The sequence below is a fragment of the Muscardinus avellanarius genome (genome assembly GCF_963383645.1).
Source record: "Muscardinus avellanarius genome assembly, chromosome: 1".
In the NCBI taxonomy this organism is placed as follows: Eukaryota; Metazoa; Chordata; class Mammalia; order Rodentia; family Gliridae; genus Muscardinus; species Muscardinus avellanarius.
Window position 1 is genome coordinate 187,351,923 of NC_137786.1, and position 14,808 is coordinate 187,366,730.

The 14,808-nt window shown below is 34.8% G+C and overlaps 1 protein-coding gene across 9 annotated transcripts in view; it reads left to right on the forward strand.

The window, feature by feature from the left end:
- Positions 1-14,808, forward strand: part of USP47 (ubiquitin specific peptidase 47) — a gene marked incomplete at both ends in the record, with an annotated part of 110,942 nt that overhangs the window by 50,200 nt on the left and 45,934 nt on the right. For 8 of the 9 annotated variants that reach the window (XM_080717116.1, XM_080717117.1, XM_080717118.1 and 5 more), the window contains 3 exons: positions 2,587-2,732; positions 3,225-3,304; positions 5,798-5,947. In XM_080717116.1, the coding sequence (XP_080573242.1) occupies positions 2,587-2,732; positions 3,225-3,304; positions 5,798-5,947 (376 nt within the window). The remainder of the gene's footprint in view (positions 1-2,586; positions 2,733-3,224; positions 3,305-5,797; positions 5,948-14,808) is intronic. The other variant, XM_080717122.1, reaches the window with a different exon arrangement.

The following is a 14,808-nucleotide window of genomic DNA, read 5'->3' on the forward strand; positions in this document are numbered from 1 at the left end:
CATGTATACCATAAAGAAATACAAAACAAAGTAATGTAGAGAGAGCAGCTGTCAGGACATCACCGACATTGTTGTCAGGTCATAGGGAAATGCCATGTGACTGACTTTCCTTTACAGGAGATAGCCCTGTAAAGATCCTGGAAAGAACATGCATGGCTTAAGATTCACAAGTGCAAAAGCCTTTGAAGAGCCAAAGAAATCCTATGTGATTGGAAACCCAGTGAGTGGGGACCGGAGTCAAAGAGGAAGGCCTCTTGCCTTGCAGATTAAAAGAGACCTTGAAGTTTATGAGAGGCAGAACAGACCCTGCGTGCACTGATGTTGTTTCTCGATGTAATCAGTTTCTGGCTGGACTGCACAGAGTAATGCTAGGGCGTAGGGATAGAATTTTGTTTTCTTCCCTTCTATAATGGCCAGTAAAGATCCTTCCTCTTTGGTTTGAGGGCTTGTGATTATTGTGTTGAATACATTGTTTTTGAAAGTTTACCAAGTGCAGTGTACAAGCATTATTTTTAGAGTTGGGGAGCCCTGGAGGAGTGTGTCCTTGAACCAGGCATGGATTCAGGAAACCCAAGTGATGATGGCAACAATGGTTATGGCATTGTGGTCAGTGATAGGATACAACTTAGTGACAAGTTTTTTTTAGTAGGAAGGAAAGGAAAGAATCAGATGTGATACCAGAGCTCCTAACTTTGGGTAACTGGAGTAAAAGCAAGTACTAACATGATTTAAAAACCTTCTAAGGTATTTGTACCAGGAATAAAGGACAGGTGAGAATTTAGTTTAATGTTAACAGTAATTTTTCTCCATTAGTGAATTTCCTTTGCAAGAAATTTGAACATTGTTTATTTTAACTGTACTGTTCTTTCAAAGTTAGTGAGATTATTTTAGATTCCATAATGTAGGGCTGAATATAGAAAAGGAAGGTATTAAAATAGGTGTCATATTGGATAAGGGAGAATGCTTGCAGGAAGCCTTGTGAAGAAAAACGGAGGCATAGTCCAATGACACCTATGAAGCAGAAGGGTGTGCCACTGTGTAAAAAGAGAAGAAGAATTAGAGCCCTACAATAAGAAAAACAATGGGCCTTTTTATCTAAAAATATAGTGTTATACGTAAAACTTACAAAGCTTGTAAACTAAGATCAAGAAAAATTAATACTCAGGTCCTCTTCTGAAACTAAAAATCAAGGAGGCACATTAATTGAGTAATTGTATTACTAATTTAAGATTCAAAATACCATTAATATTATTCTGTGTGGGTGGAGGTGAAGTGCTAAAGTTTCAACACCAGGGCACTCTTATTTTTAATGTTGGCCTTTTTATTCTTTATTTTGAAATAGTCTCATTAAGTTGCCAAGGCTGGCCTAGAACCTATGTTTTTCCTGTCCCAACCTCCTAAGTACTGTGATTACAGGTGTGTACCACTGCATCTGACTTAATTTTGTTAACAACATTTTGTTTTCAGCATTTTACTTTATTGAATATAAAATTATCTTAACTTTTGTAGGTATATTAACCAACTTTAAGCCCCCAGTCTTATTTCTGCCAGAAGATCTTAAGTTCATCAGTTGGGAATTCACTTGTTACTGAGAAAGTCCCCATTCCTCGGATTGGATGGCCGGTTTATAAACTTAGAAGAGTTTTAACTTTTATTGTGGAAAATTTCAAACATTGAAAAATAGAGGAATAGTATAATGAAATCCTCTACCCGTTACTCAGCTTTGAATATTATCAATTGATGATCAGCCTTTTTTTATCTGAGCCTTCCACCCTGTTTACGTGGAAGCCACATTCTCATTATATCATTTGCAAATTTTTTCACAGGCCAGTGTTAACATTTCCATGATTGCTTCATTGCTTGCTTACTTATTTAACAATTTGTTAATACCAGGATCCAAAAAAATTTATATATTGCAGTTGATTGGTAAGATTCTTAGTCTATTTAATTGTTTTAATCCTCTTCAACTCTTACTTGGAATTTATCCCTGAAAATTGTATATATTGAAAACCCATGTTATTTGTCCTTGCACTTTTAACAGTTTGGATTTTGATAGTTGAACGCTTTTATGCCATTTAATATTATTCTGTATTTTTGTGAATTAATAATTAGGGCAGGAGTTTTACTCAGATTCAGGTTGGACAGTTACTTTTAAATGAGTTTTTCTGCTCACTCTTGAGAACTGTTGCCATATCTTTTTTCATGTTAAAATCTAAAGTTCTGCAGGGCATAGTAGTACATGCTTATTATCACAGAACTTAGGAAGCTGAGATAGGAGGATCACAGGTTTGCAGGCAGCCTCAGATACTTAGGCACGCCACAACTTAGTGAGACCCTGTTTCAAAGTAAAGAATAAAAATAGGGCTGTGGTTGTAATAGAGCAATCACCAGTATCCCATTACTCCCACACACGTGCACACACTCCAAAATTCTTCTGAATTTATAAATTAGAAAAAGACTAATGTTTCATTAAGTGATATTAGTTTCCCAACTCTGTATGTCTCCCAGAATTAAGATCTTATATTATGGGTTTGATATTATGTTTTTGAAGAACAAAAATAATTATCAAAATTTTTGTTTTAATAGGTGGGAATTTGAAGAATCTGAAGAGGATCCAGTGACAAGTATCCCATACCAACTTCAAAGGCTTTTTGTTTTGTTACAAACCAGCAAAAAGAGAGCAATCGAAACAACAGACGTTACAAGGAGCTTTGGATGGGATAGTAGTGAGGGTATTCATTTCTTTTAATATCTATTTCTAGTATTCGGAGGAATTCTGGGAAAAATATTATGAACACATCATACATTAACAACTTAATCTTTAAATCTTCTCATTGCTTTTTGTTAGATTTTGAAGTAACTTGTTTATAAATATTTAAGCACTGATAGGTAAATTTTGATTAATTAATTTTTCTTGTAAAAATAAGTTTTATAACAACCACTTTTTAAATTTTAAAGTTTATATCTTGGTATTTTACTAACATGTTTTTTAATTTTACAGTGAAAAATAACAAGTATTGTATCACCAGAAAGCTTATACTATGAAAATACTGATATATCTTGATGCTTTCCCTCTGATTGACCTTTCATGACTATAATATATATTTTTGTTTTATAACATTTAGAATTATTTTAAATGGACTTTGTGTTCCTATTTTTTAAACAACTTAATGTTTTATTATATTGTTCACTGCTATTTTTAATTAAATTTTATCTTAAAATAGCTTGGCAGCAGCATGATGTACAAGAACTATGTCGAGTCATGTTTGATGCTTTGGAACAGAAATGGAAGCAAACAGAACAGGTAATTCCCATCTGTCAAGTTGAGGGGCCTTTTTTCTAATAATCATTCATTACCTTAAAATGACTTATTTTTTTTTCCTTTGGAGTGTTTTAAAACTTAGGCATTAGTCCAGTAGTTAAATCATTGAAAGGAAAATAGATTACTAGGTTTTCATTTGTCCATTAACTGAGTCACAAACATCTTTTTAAACCACTCTAAAGATGAAGTTTCTTCATCTTTAAAATAAAAGGTTGTTGGAATGTATAATCAAGGTGTCTTTTTGTTCTGAAAATTATATAATTCATGTATGTGTATATATATGTATACAACTTTAGAGGGATGAGTTTAGAATATTTCTAGATATTTATGAATAAATTACTATCTTATATTACTTAAATTATATCTTATATCTTAAATTATATCTTATATTACTATCTTACTAGTTCTTTGTGAAATATAGTCATAATGCATTACCTTTATTTTGACCAACGAATTGTAATCATATGCTATTTAAATTTAGGATCTTCCCAGTGGAAGAAGGAGCAAGTTAAGATTGGGAAGAACATTAGATAGATCATTGGGATGAGGAGTAAGGCTGAATTAGATGGGGCTCAGTATAGGGGAGGGCATACACTGTGTGTAATAATAGTGTTATAGGGATAAAGAGGAAGGCTACATATAAAGTAGCTGAGAGGATCTGGTTTCTGATTCAAACTATTATGATGGTTTAGACCAAGGTTTTAAAAAAACAATATGTGTTGACTCATTCATGGGCTCTAAAATCAGTTTAGAGAATCTATAGTAGCACTCTAAAAAATGGAATAGATTTTAAAAATACTAGTATATCACATACAAGTAAGGGTAAATCTTGTTTATGGAACTTTTATAGTCATATGTGCTGGGTTGTGATATTTTGTTATCAAATATTTGAAAAACATGGGTTTGAACCTCTGAAATACCTAAGTGCCAAGGGCACAGTCACATAACTGAGGCAGGAGAATAAAGAAAGGCTCATTAAGTACATAGTAAAGTCAGGCGTGGTGTTGCATGCCTGTAGTCCCAGTACTTGGAAGTCAAGACAGGATTTGCAGTTTCAGTGCCAGTCTCCGCAACTTAGTGAGATGAGATCCCTTTTCAAAGTAAAAGATAAAAAAGGGCGGGGAGTGTAGTTTGGAAGTAGAATGTCCCTTGGTTCAATCCTCAGTATCATTAAATGACTAAATAATAGTATTAGAATAGATATCAAAGGTAGACTTAGTATGAAGGTTTATGGTCTTACATATTTTGAGAGATATAAATTTATGAAAGAAGTAAACTATTCTTTGCTTTTCCTCTGGGCCTGTTTTTAGGAGATAATGAAAAAAAATTAAGTCATTTAGTTTCTCTACATAGTCCTTTGGGATTTTATTTTAGTAACTTTATATAGATGGTTTTAGAGGCTGTTTCTTCTTCATAGATCTGAAGTTACCCTTCCTCCTTGTACATCCCTCTCTGTGGGTCAACACTTTATTAAGATTAGCTGGGCATTCTTCCTGAGTTCCCAAGCTTTGGTAAAAGAATCTGGAGGCAAGAGATTCATATGGAGGGTTCTTACTTAGGGAGTTACTGTGTACTTTGAGCCAGAAGAGTTCCAGTTGGCTAAGTTTGGGAGCTAGGTAAAGATTCATTGTTTTAGGGGAGGATAGTGAGGAAAATAGATTTTAAGATTTTAAGGTAATTTTTGAATTTTCATAAAGTTAAAAAGTTACAACATAATATTCCTCCTTTAAATTGTTTTATGTATACTACTGAAAGAAAGTTTTTACTTGAATCTTAAGCTACAAGATAATTATGTTATAAATCAGAATATATTCATGGGAGATTGGTGACATGCATATGTATAGCTGTAAAAACCCAAATTATTTATCTTTATTATCATACCTAAAATTATAGATTAAGCTGAATTCTTATCCTAATGAAAAGAGAATGTAAGGCATGGTAGTATAACATATTGAAAACTAATATCATGAAAGCCTATTTTTAATAGTTGATTTCTTAATGACCTATATATTGAAATAGTTAATTTTTTATTTTTTTTATTGATTTATTATTATTATTATTTTTGGTGGTACTTGGGTTCCTGGAAACCCTTCTACCTCCAGGCTGCATTCCCAGACCTATTTTTGTACTTTTATTTGGAAACAGGGTCTCTTAAGCCAGCGATGCTGGCTTTGAACCTGCATAATCCTCCTGTCTCCGCCTCCTAAGCGTGGGGATTACAAACATGCGCCACTACGCCCGGCGAAATAGTTAATTTTTCACACTGATTCTTGATTTAGTGTTAATCTAATTTTACTGATTTTTAGTGATTTTTGTTAAGCCTTCCTTTTTTTTCTATAAAATTTTACATGAATTTTATGTTAACACTTTCAAAGATTTTAACAGTAAAAGTAAATATCTTTTTATTAACCATTCTAAAAAATATTGATTGTATTTTAGAAAAACTTTTACAAATGTAAATATTCTTATTTTTAGGCTGATCTTATAAATGAACTATACCAAGGCAAGCTGAAGGACTACGTGAGATGTCTGGAATGTGGTTATGAGGGCTGGAGAATCGACACATACCTTGATATTCCATTGGTCATCCGACCGTATGGGTCCAGCCAAGCATTTGCTAGTGTGGTGTGTACCTTTCAGCTGACTGCTTCTGTATCCTTACACAGAATACATAATAGCACAGTGGTATAATCTTTTATATGGTAAGTATCATCCTTGAAACACCTTCTTGGGTTGTTAGTCATTCCTGCTTTTAACCCAGCAAGATCTAGGAGGTTTCTGACCCTTCAGTGAGTCCTAATAGTGCATGTATTGCAAATGAACTATGCTTCATGGCTCAGTGTTGATTCTTTTTGATAGGCAATTAGATGCTTTCACTTTGATCTTTTTTTAACCTCTAAAAAAATTATTTTATATATGCTATTTTTGTACCCACTTTTTGCATTGGAAAGTACTCTTGGTGGGGTGGGGGGGAATCATTTTGCTCTATATATTTTTAAAATTGAAAAAAATAACCTCCAGAAAAAAAGACCTCTGGTTTTTAAGACAAGTATCGTATTTTTTTTATTACTTTTTTGTGGTCCTGGGGTTCCTGGAAACTCTTCTACCTCTGGACTACACTCCCAGACCTATTTTATTTTATTTTTTAATTTGGAAACAGGGTCTCTTAAGCCAGCAAGGCTGGCTTCGAACCTGTGTGATCCTCCTGTCTCCACCTCCCAAGCATGGGAATTACAAGCGTGTGCCACCACGCCAGCCAAATATCATATTTTTAAATAATTCCTATTCTAAATATTAATTATAAAATACATTGAATAAGCCCAGATGAGTTGAAGAATCAAAACTATAATCACCTTAAATTATACTTAGTATTTAATTGGGGGATTATCTGAGATTTTCTCCCTTCTGGCATCCATTTCTTAGTTGTTTTATTTTCTTATATATTTTATCTAAATATATATGTTTTACTCAGACAAAAGAGTAGTGAAAGAAGTTAATATTTAAAATTGGTATTCAGAAACATTTATTTGAACCTATTTATGTGCTCTGGGAAACTTTCAGAACTAAGTAGTACATCTTCAAAAAGTACTATTTCAACTGAGCTTGGTGGCACACGCTTGTAATCCCAGTACTTGGGAGTCTTTGCACGTTTGAGTTCAGCCTCAGCTACTTAGTGTGGCCCTATGCAACTATGTGAGACTCTGTTTCAAAATATAAAATAGGGCTGGGGGTATAGCTCAGAGGTAGAATGCTCCTGGCTTTAATCCCCAGTGCCACAAAAAAAAAAAGTAGAATTTCTTCATGTTGTTGTTTTGAGCATTATTTATACTTTTATCAAGGTGATGGTGGCTATTAGCTAAATAAATCAGTGTTTTGAAATCTGTTCCATACTTTTTCTTCAAAAATAGTGCAACAAGTATGGTTTAGTCCTCTGCCCTAAAGGACTATTAACTCCTTTTGCCTTTTTCTTTTTTCATATGTTTTTGAGGAAATAATCAGCTGGAAGTTTTATAATTAATCATTTGGAATTAAAAATCAGTAAGTAAAAGGACTTTTCTGAATAGTGTGAGATTAAGTCTCATTTCTTCCAAAAATTTTTAGCCTGCTTCCTTAATATACTTGAAATTGTATAATACTTGAAATTTTTAACTGCCATTCTAATTATATTAAATTAGCCTTGATTTGGGGAACTAGTTTTATTGTTCATTTTTATTATGTTTTACTTTTTTTGTGTGGTGCTTGGGATGAAATCCAGGGGCCTTCTACCTCTAGGCTACACTCCCAGACCTGTTTTATATTTTATTTGGAAATAGGGTCTCACTAAGCTGCTGAGAGCCTCACTAAGTAGCTGAGGCTGGCTTCGAACCTGCATGATCCTCCTGTCTTAGCCTCCCAAGTACTGGGATTACAAGCATGCGCCACCACGCCCGGCTTAATTTTAAATCTTCATTTTGGCAGTTGGAGGTAGAAATGACATACCAAAAAATCACTGAAAAATTAACATTTGTCTTCTAATAACTGGTTAATCAACTAATTTTTAAATATTGACTCTTCTCTAGCATAATAACTAGGGAAATATTTGGTAGTTCTGAGTGATAGTAACTACTTTTTTTTTTTTGGTGGTGGTGGTACTGGGATTCCTGGAAATCCTTCTACCTTAAGGCTACACTCCCAGACCTATTTTATATTTTTATTTGGAAACAGGGTCTCTTAAGCCAGCGAGGCTGGCTTCTAACCTGCGTGGTCCTCCTGTCTCCGCCTCCCAAGCACGGGGATTACAAGCCACCATGCCTAGATAGTAACTACTCTTTTTTTTTTTTTTTTTTTTTTGGTGATACTGGGGTTCCTGGAAACCATTCTACCTCTGGGTTACACTCCCAGACCTATTTTTATACTTTTTTTTGCGGGTCTGGGAATGGAACTCAGGGGCATTCAACCTCCAAGCTATACCCCCTGCCCTATTTTTTATTCTTTATTTTGAAACAGGGTCTCACTGAGTTGCAGAGGGCCTCACTAAGTAGCTGAGGCTGTCCGCGAAGCGCGATCCTCTGTCTCAGCCTCCCAAATGCTGGGATTACAAGTGTGCGCCACCACACCCGGCTTTGAAACAGGGTCTCACCAAGTTGCTGAAAGCCTCACTAAGTAGCTGAGGCTGGCTTCGAACCTGCATGATCCTCCTGTTCCAGCCTCCCAAGCGCAGGGATTACAAGCATGCACCACCACACCCGGACTTTTTTATTTGGAAACAGGTTCTCTTAAGCCAGTGCGGCTAGCTTCGAACCTACGTGATCCTCCTGTCTCCATCTCCCAAGTGCGGGGATTACAAGCATGTACCACCAGGCCTGACTGTAACTACTATTTTTAATTTGCTACAATATTTTTATGAAAGACTTTTCATTCAGTTTAGTGGGGTTTTTTTGTGTGTGTGTGGTACTGGCAATTGAACCCTTCTTACCTCCAAGCTATAGCCCCAGCCCTATTTTTTATTCTTTATTTTTTGGCAGAGGTCCTGACTACTAAGTAGCTGAGTCTGGCTGTGAATCTGCAGTCCTCCTATCTCAGCCTCCCATGTACTAGGGTTGCAAATGTGGGCCACCAAGCAAGCTAGTTTTATCTATACTAATATGTTTGGATCTTATATGTAAGCACTCAGCAAATATAATTGTTTGGCTAAATTTTTACATCATTTCTTCACTTGCTGATCCACTATGTTGAGTATATTATAGACACAGCAATGAAGTGATTTGGAGGATACTTTTGGAGAAGTGAAAATATCACATTTCTAAATGAAATTCTCCAAAGGTAGTATCCTCCATCAATGTAGGGTTGGAAGTAGAAGTAGCTCAGTGGAAATTGGAAATTACAGCTATAGCATAGTATGTGAGCAGGTGTATAACACATGCACTAATAGGGCTTGCAGAAAGGAGCTTAAAACTTCATGGACTTTGTTGGATTCTCTTGTGGGAAATTATAGCAGGAAAAACTACCCAAGATAGGGGTTCTAAGGAGGATACTACCTTCAGAGAACTTTAGTTAGAGGTAAGTGATTTCTCACTACTTTCAAATTTAGAACCTATAACTTATAATTTTATATCACATATCATCTAAAATGAATTTTATATCACTGCTTGCCATTGTGTATTTTGTTACTTCTGTGTTTTAAAAGAATTTGGTATAAAATGAATTGCATAAGTCTAGTTTAAATAAGCATTATAAAATTAGTAATTCAGACTCTTAAATTTGGCCTTAATTTTGTTTTTTCAAAAAATTATTTCCCCATCTTCATTACTAGATTCTGGTATTTTTGTGTTATTGGTTATATTCACACATGCACATATAACATTGGTAACTGTATATCCTGTTTATTATATGTTCTGTCCAGTGAGTCAGTATTATGGGTATGTGTATAGAATAAAGTTAATCTCATGTTTAATTTCAGACAATGAAGTATGAGTTTATAGTTAAAATTTTAAGTTTTATAAAATTTAATCTGAACTACACAATATCTATAGTTGTATATTTCTATGCTCAAATAAGATTAAAATATGAATGGAAGTATCACTCAGCTAATTTATTACTTTGACATCTGTAGTCAATTTTTATGATTTGTAGCATAATTATTTATTTTTATAATGAATTCTAGGATTCCCCTACAGTGGAAAAAAGGTATTTTATCAAAATATGTTCTCTGTTGAATTGTTTTTAATTACTATACCTGACATTTATTAATTTCTGATTTTCATTTATCTAGCCAAGTAGGGAAGTCATTATTAAAGGGCTGTTTGATCATTCTGTATCTTTCAGATTGAATTCTGTTCAAAACTAGTTTCTAAAAGGATTTGACAGATATTCTCAGGAGGACTACTTTGATTAAGTAAATTTAGTGCACTGTAACTGTAATCCTCTTTTGGAAGATCACAGTCATATTTTATTTTTGTTTGTTTAGTGGTACTGGAGATTAAACCCAGGGACATTCTACCTCTGAGCTACACCCCAGCCCTAATTTATTTTTTATTTTGAAATAGTCTTGCTTAGTTACTTTGTACTACCCTTAAAACTGTGACTCTGTGTCTCAGTCCCTGAAGTACTGAATTAGAGACATGTGTCTGTCCATATTCATATTTTAAATGTCCAGTGATTTTCTAGTAGATAAATTTGTTTAAATGTGTTTAACCTAGCTTTTTCTTTCCTAGTGGGATATCTGTTACTATCTCAGGGGACTTTAGGATTCTGAGGAACACATTGTGGAAGAGCTGCAGAATAAGGCCATTTAAGGAACATCTCTAGTTTTTTGTATTTAATATTTATATCCTTGGGTGCTTAAGAGAAGCAAGAATTTAAAAATGTTATAATTTTCTATTATTTATATATAAGTAATCCTGAAAAATTAATAACTAAAGAATTATTTGTATTAATGTTTTAAGAAAATATTGTTCTTAATGATTTATTAGGTAATTAGACCTTTCTGTGTTTATGGAATAGAGTTACCTGTATAAAACTTATCTCTGTGAATTGCTTAATCAAAGTAACCTTGAATCTACTTACTGCCAAGCACATTTGAGAATGTATTATTATAAGGAGTTAGTTCAAAGTACATTCTAGTAATACATAGAGTTTAGAAATACAGCTTTTTGTTGGTCATGGAAGCATATTTCTTGAAAGATGTAGCTTAACATGTTTGACATTGTCTAGGAAAATCCTTTAACATAAAAATTTAAGCACTTTTTTATGGATATCATTTGGCATATTTAGTATGTACTCTGGCAGATACTGTTCTAGGCCATTGTTTTATGACAGTATGTGTTTAGAAATCAAATTGGGTTTAGCTACATAGTTTCATATAGTGCCTTTGGAGGGATCAGATGATGTAAAAGACTTTTGTTCCCTAAAAAAACATTGTTTAATGTTTGATTTAAAGGTTTGAATGAAAAATTTTAAATTAGCATATGTTTATGAAATCAAAAGCATTTTAAGTATTTAGTTTATACAAGTTTATATCATAAGTCCTACCCTGATTTAATGGGTTATTTGGACGTTCTTATATGGCTACTTCAGCCATAGAACTTATTTGGATAAAGGAGTGTCCAAATGTAAACATCACATAAAGAAAAATCTTTTCCACAGATTCTGCCCTCATTTTTCCAGGAATTTGTGTGGTTGGACATAGTGGGAACCAGTTTTAAAAGTGGGGACTTCTGCTTTCAGGAAGATGGAGTAGATGTATACTTTGTCCTATTCCTCCCGCTAAAACAACTGAAAACTTTGAACATTATATATAAAATAAACATAAGAAGACTGAAAGGTGGAGAGAAGGCATACAGACTAGGGACCTCAGCACCCAAGGAATAATACGGTGGTGAGTTCCCTGGGTTTTCTTTTTGCCTAACATATACCAGACTTGGAGCTGAAGAAGCTGGCAACCTGGAAACTGGACTGGGCACATTCTAAAAGTCTCCTGTGCTCTCTAGCCTAAAGACCAGGAAAAAAAAAAGGCACCTAACAAGTTAGAAAGCTTTTAGATAATAATCACTCTAACCAAATACCAGAGAAAAACCATGGTCTCAATCATGCCACTTTAGTGGGGAGGCTAGATTTTATAACCCTTGTAACATTGTAACAAAGCTTACAACCCCACTTTAGGGTAGTTTCAGAAAGGGCGAAGTAAGGAGTCAGGACTTTATCTCAGCAGAATACCCTCCTTATTACTATTACCTTATTTCCCTGGTGTATGGTCATTAGGGACCATATAAGGAAGTTGACCTTCTACCTACACCTGACCATGAAGGATCTGCTTCCTTCCTTGGTAGAATGATGTGTCAGAGAAGGCCTAATGGAGAATTGGAATTTTTACCACCTCCTAGGGATAATATAGTAAGCCTCCTCAAACCTGTAGTATCACTAAAAACAATATTGGGGGGCGATAAAGAGACAGTCCTGCCCCTTGCAGTTAAGGTAGTATCAACAGAGGCCTTCTGAGTAACCAGAATTCTTACCTCTGCCTAGCAGTAATGAGCCTCTTCTGAGTGGGAAACCTAGACTTCTAATCCTACTCTGGAATAATGAGGCAGGGGATCCTTCCCTAGCTGAAGCAGTGTGAAAGGAATTCAGCTAAACCAGAACATTTAAATAGGATTCAGAATCTCATACCAAAACCCAAAATGTTCAGAGTTCAGTTTTAATACTATATACTGAGAAATGGGAAAGTCTTATTTTGAATTAAAAACAAAATCAATAGACACAAACACTGAAATCATAGAGATAATAGACTAATTGGCAAATGTTTTAAAGCAGTCATCTAGAGATATGAACAATCCAAAACCCATTTGAACAAATGAGAAAATAGAACATCTCAAGGAAGAAATCTTGAATATAAAGGGAATGGAATTTAGAATTAAAATTAAAAACCCATAATAGGTAGGCTCAATAGCAGCATGAAAGAGACAGTAGAGGAAAATCAATGAACCTGAAGACAGAACAATTGATATTACCCAATCTAAACAGCAGAAAGACAGTAGACTTGGGGTGAGGGGACGACACAAAATAAGACAAAAAAAGGTTCTCGGGGACCTCTGGAATATAACAAAATACATAAAACTTCTAGCATTGGAATGCTGGAAGAAGAGGAAAAAGAAGGTGGAGCCAAAAGTACTGAAATAGTGGCCAAAACCTTCCTGAATTTGGCAAAATGCATAAAACTAGATTCAAGGAGTTGAGTGAACCCCAAACAGAATAAACCAAAGGAACTTTGCATCGAGTCCAGCTGTAATCAACCTCTGAAAACTAAAGAAAAAAAATGTTAAAAGCAGCAGAAAGAAAAGATGCCTTTCTTATAGAGGAAAAGCACTCTGATATCTCGTCAAAGTGTATGGAAGTCCAAAGGAAGTGGCACATTTTTCCACATGTCAAAAAACAAATAACGAAAACTATCAGAGTCTTATACCCAGTTAAACATTTTCATGAATGAGAAGAGAAAAGCAAGACATTCTCAAATGAGGGGAACTAAAAATTTGTTACCAACAGACCTCCCTAAAAAAAAGAAAACAAAAACAAAAAGGAGGACGTTCTTTAAATAGAAGGGGAATTATAAGGGAAAGTTATCTTGGAACATTAAGGAGGAAAGAACAAGTAAACAAAAAAATGGATAAATATAATAGACTTTCCTTATTAATTTTTAAAATTATGTTTAATGGTGGAACAAAATTACACTATCTGATGTGATCTTAAATGGATTGTTGCACTGAATACTTGTGTTAAACATTTTAAGACCAGTAAACACCAGTTCTACACAATCTCCCCCCCTCCCCCAACAAAAAGGAAGCATGTTGGCACATGTCTATAATCCAGGTACTTGGGAAGCTGAGAAGGAAGAGTCACAGATAAGAGGACAGCCTCCCAGCAATCCTGTCTCAGAACAAAGCAGGGTTGAGGGTATAACTCAGAGGTAAAATGCCCCAGGTACAATCCCCATTACTGATGAGGGGGGAGTCCTTTTCCAGTTTATTTTATAAAGCTCTTTCTATCCCGATACTAAACCACACAGACAATAAAAAATAAAGACCAGTATGAGAACATTCATACCAAAATATTAGCTATATATAAAGTTATATAGCAGACCAAATGAAGTTATGTTTAGAGATTCAAGTCTGCAATATTAAAAAAGAAATCAATGTAATCTATATAAATGGTTAAAAAAAGGAAATTCACATGATCATGTCAATTGATTGATAGTAACTCATGATAATAACTCAGAAAACAAGGAATTAAAAGATAATTTCTTCAACTTACTAAAAAACACAGCTAACATCATACTTAATGATGTAAAACTTATTACTTTCTACCAACCTAAGAGATGTCAAGGTTGTTTATGCAAGGATGTGTCACCAGTCTTCAATACAGTACTGGAAGTCTTAGCCAATACAATAAAGCAAGAAGAGGAAATGAAAGACATACCAATTAAAGGAATAAAAATTCCCCTATTTTTAGGTAACATGGTTGTCTTAATAGAAAATCCCAAGCCGGGCATGGTGGCACACGCTTGTAATCCCAGCATTTGGGAGGCTGAGACTGGAGGATGGTTCGCAGACAGCCTCAGCTACTTAGTGATGCCCTCTGCAACTTAGTGAGACCCTGTCTCAAAATAAAGAATAAAGCTGGGCGTGGTGGTGCACGCTTGTAATCTCCGTGCTTGGGAGACAGAGACAGGAGGATCGCGCTGGTTTGGAGCCAGCCTCTCTGGCTTAAGAGACCCTGTTTCCACATAAAGTTAAAAAATAGGTATGGGAGTGTAGCCCGTGGGAGTGTAGCCCGGAGGTAGAAGGGCTTCCAGGAACCCCAGTACCACCAAAAAAATAAAGGAAGGAAGGAAGGAAAGGGAAGGGAAGGGAAGAAAGGAAGGAAGGAAGGATGGATAAAAAATAGGGCAGGGAGTGTAGCTCAGAGATTGAATGTCCTTGGGTTCCATCCCCAGACCCGAAAAAAAAAAAAAT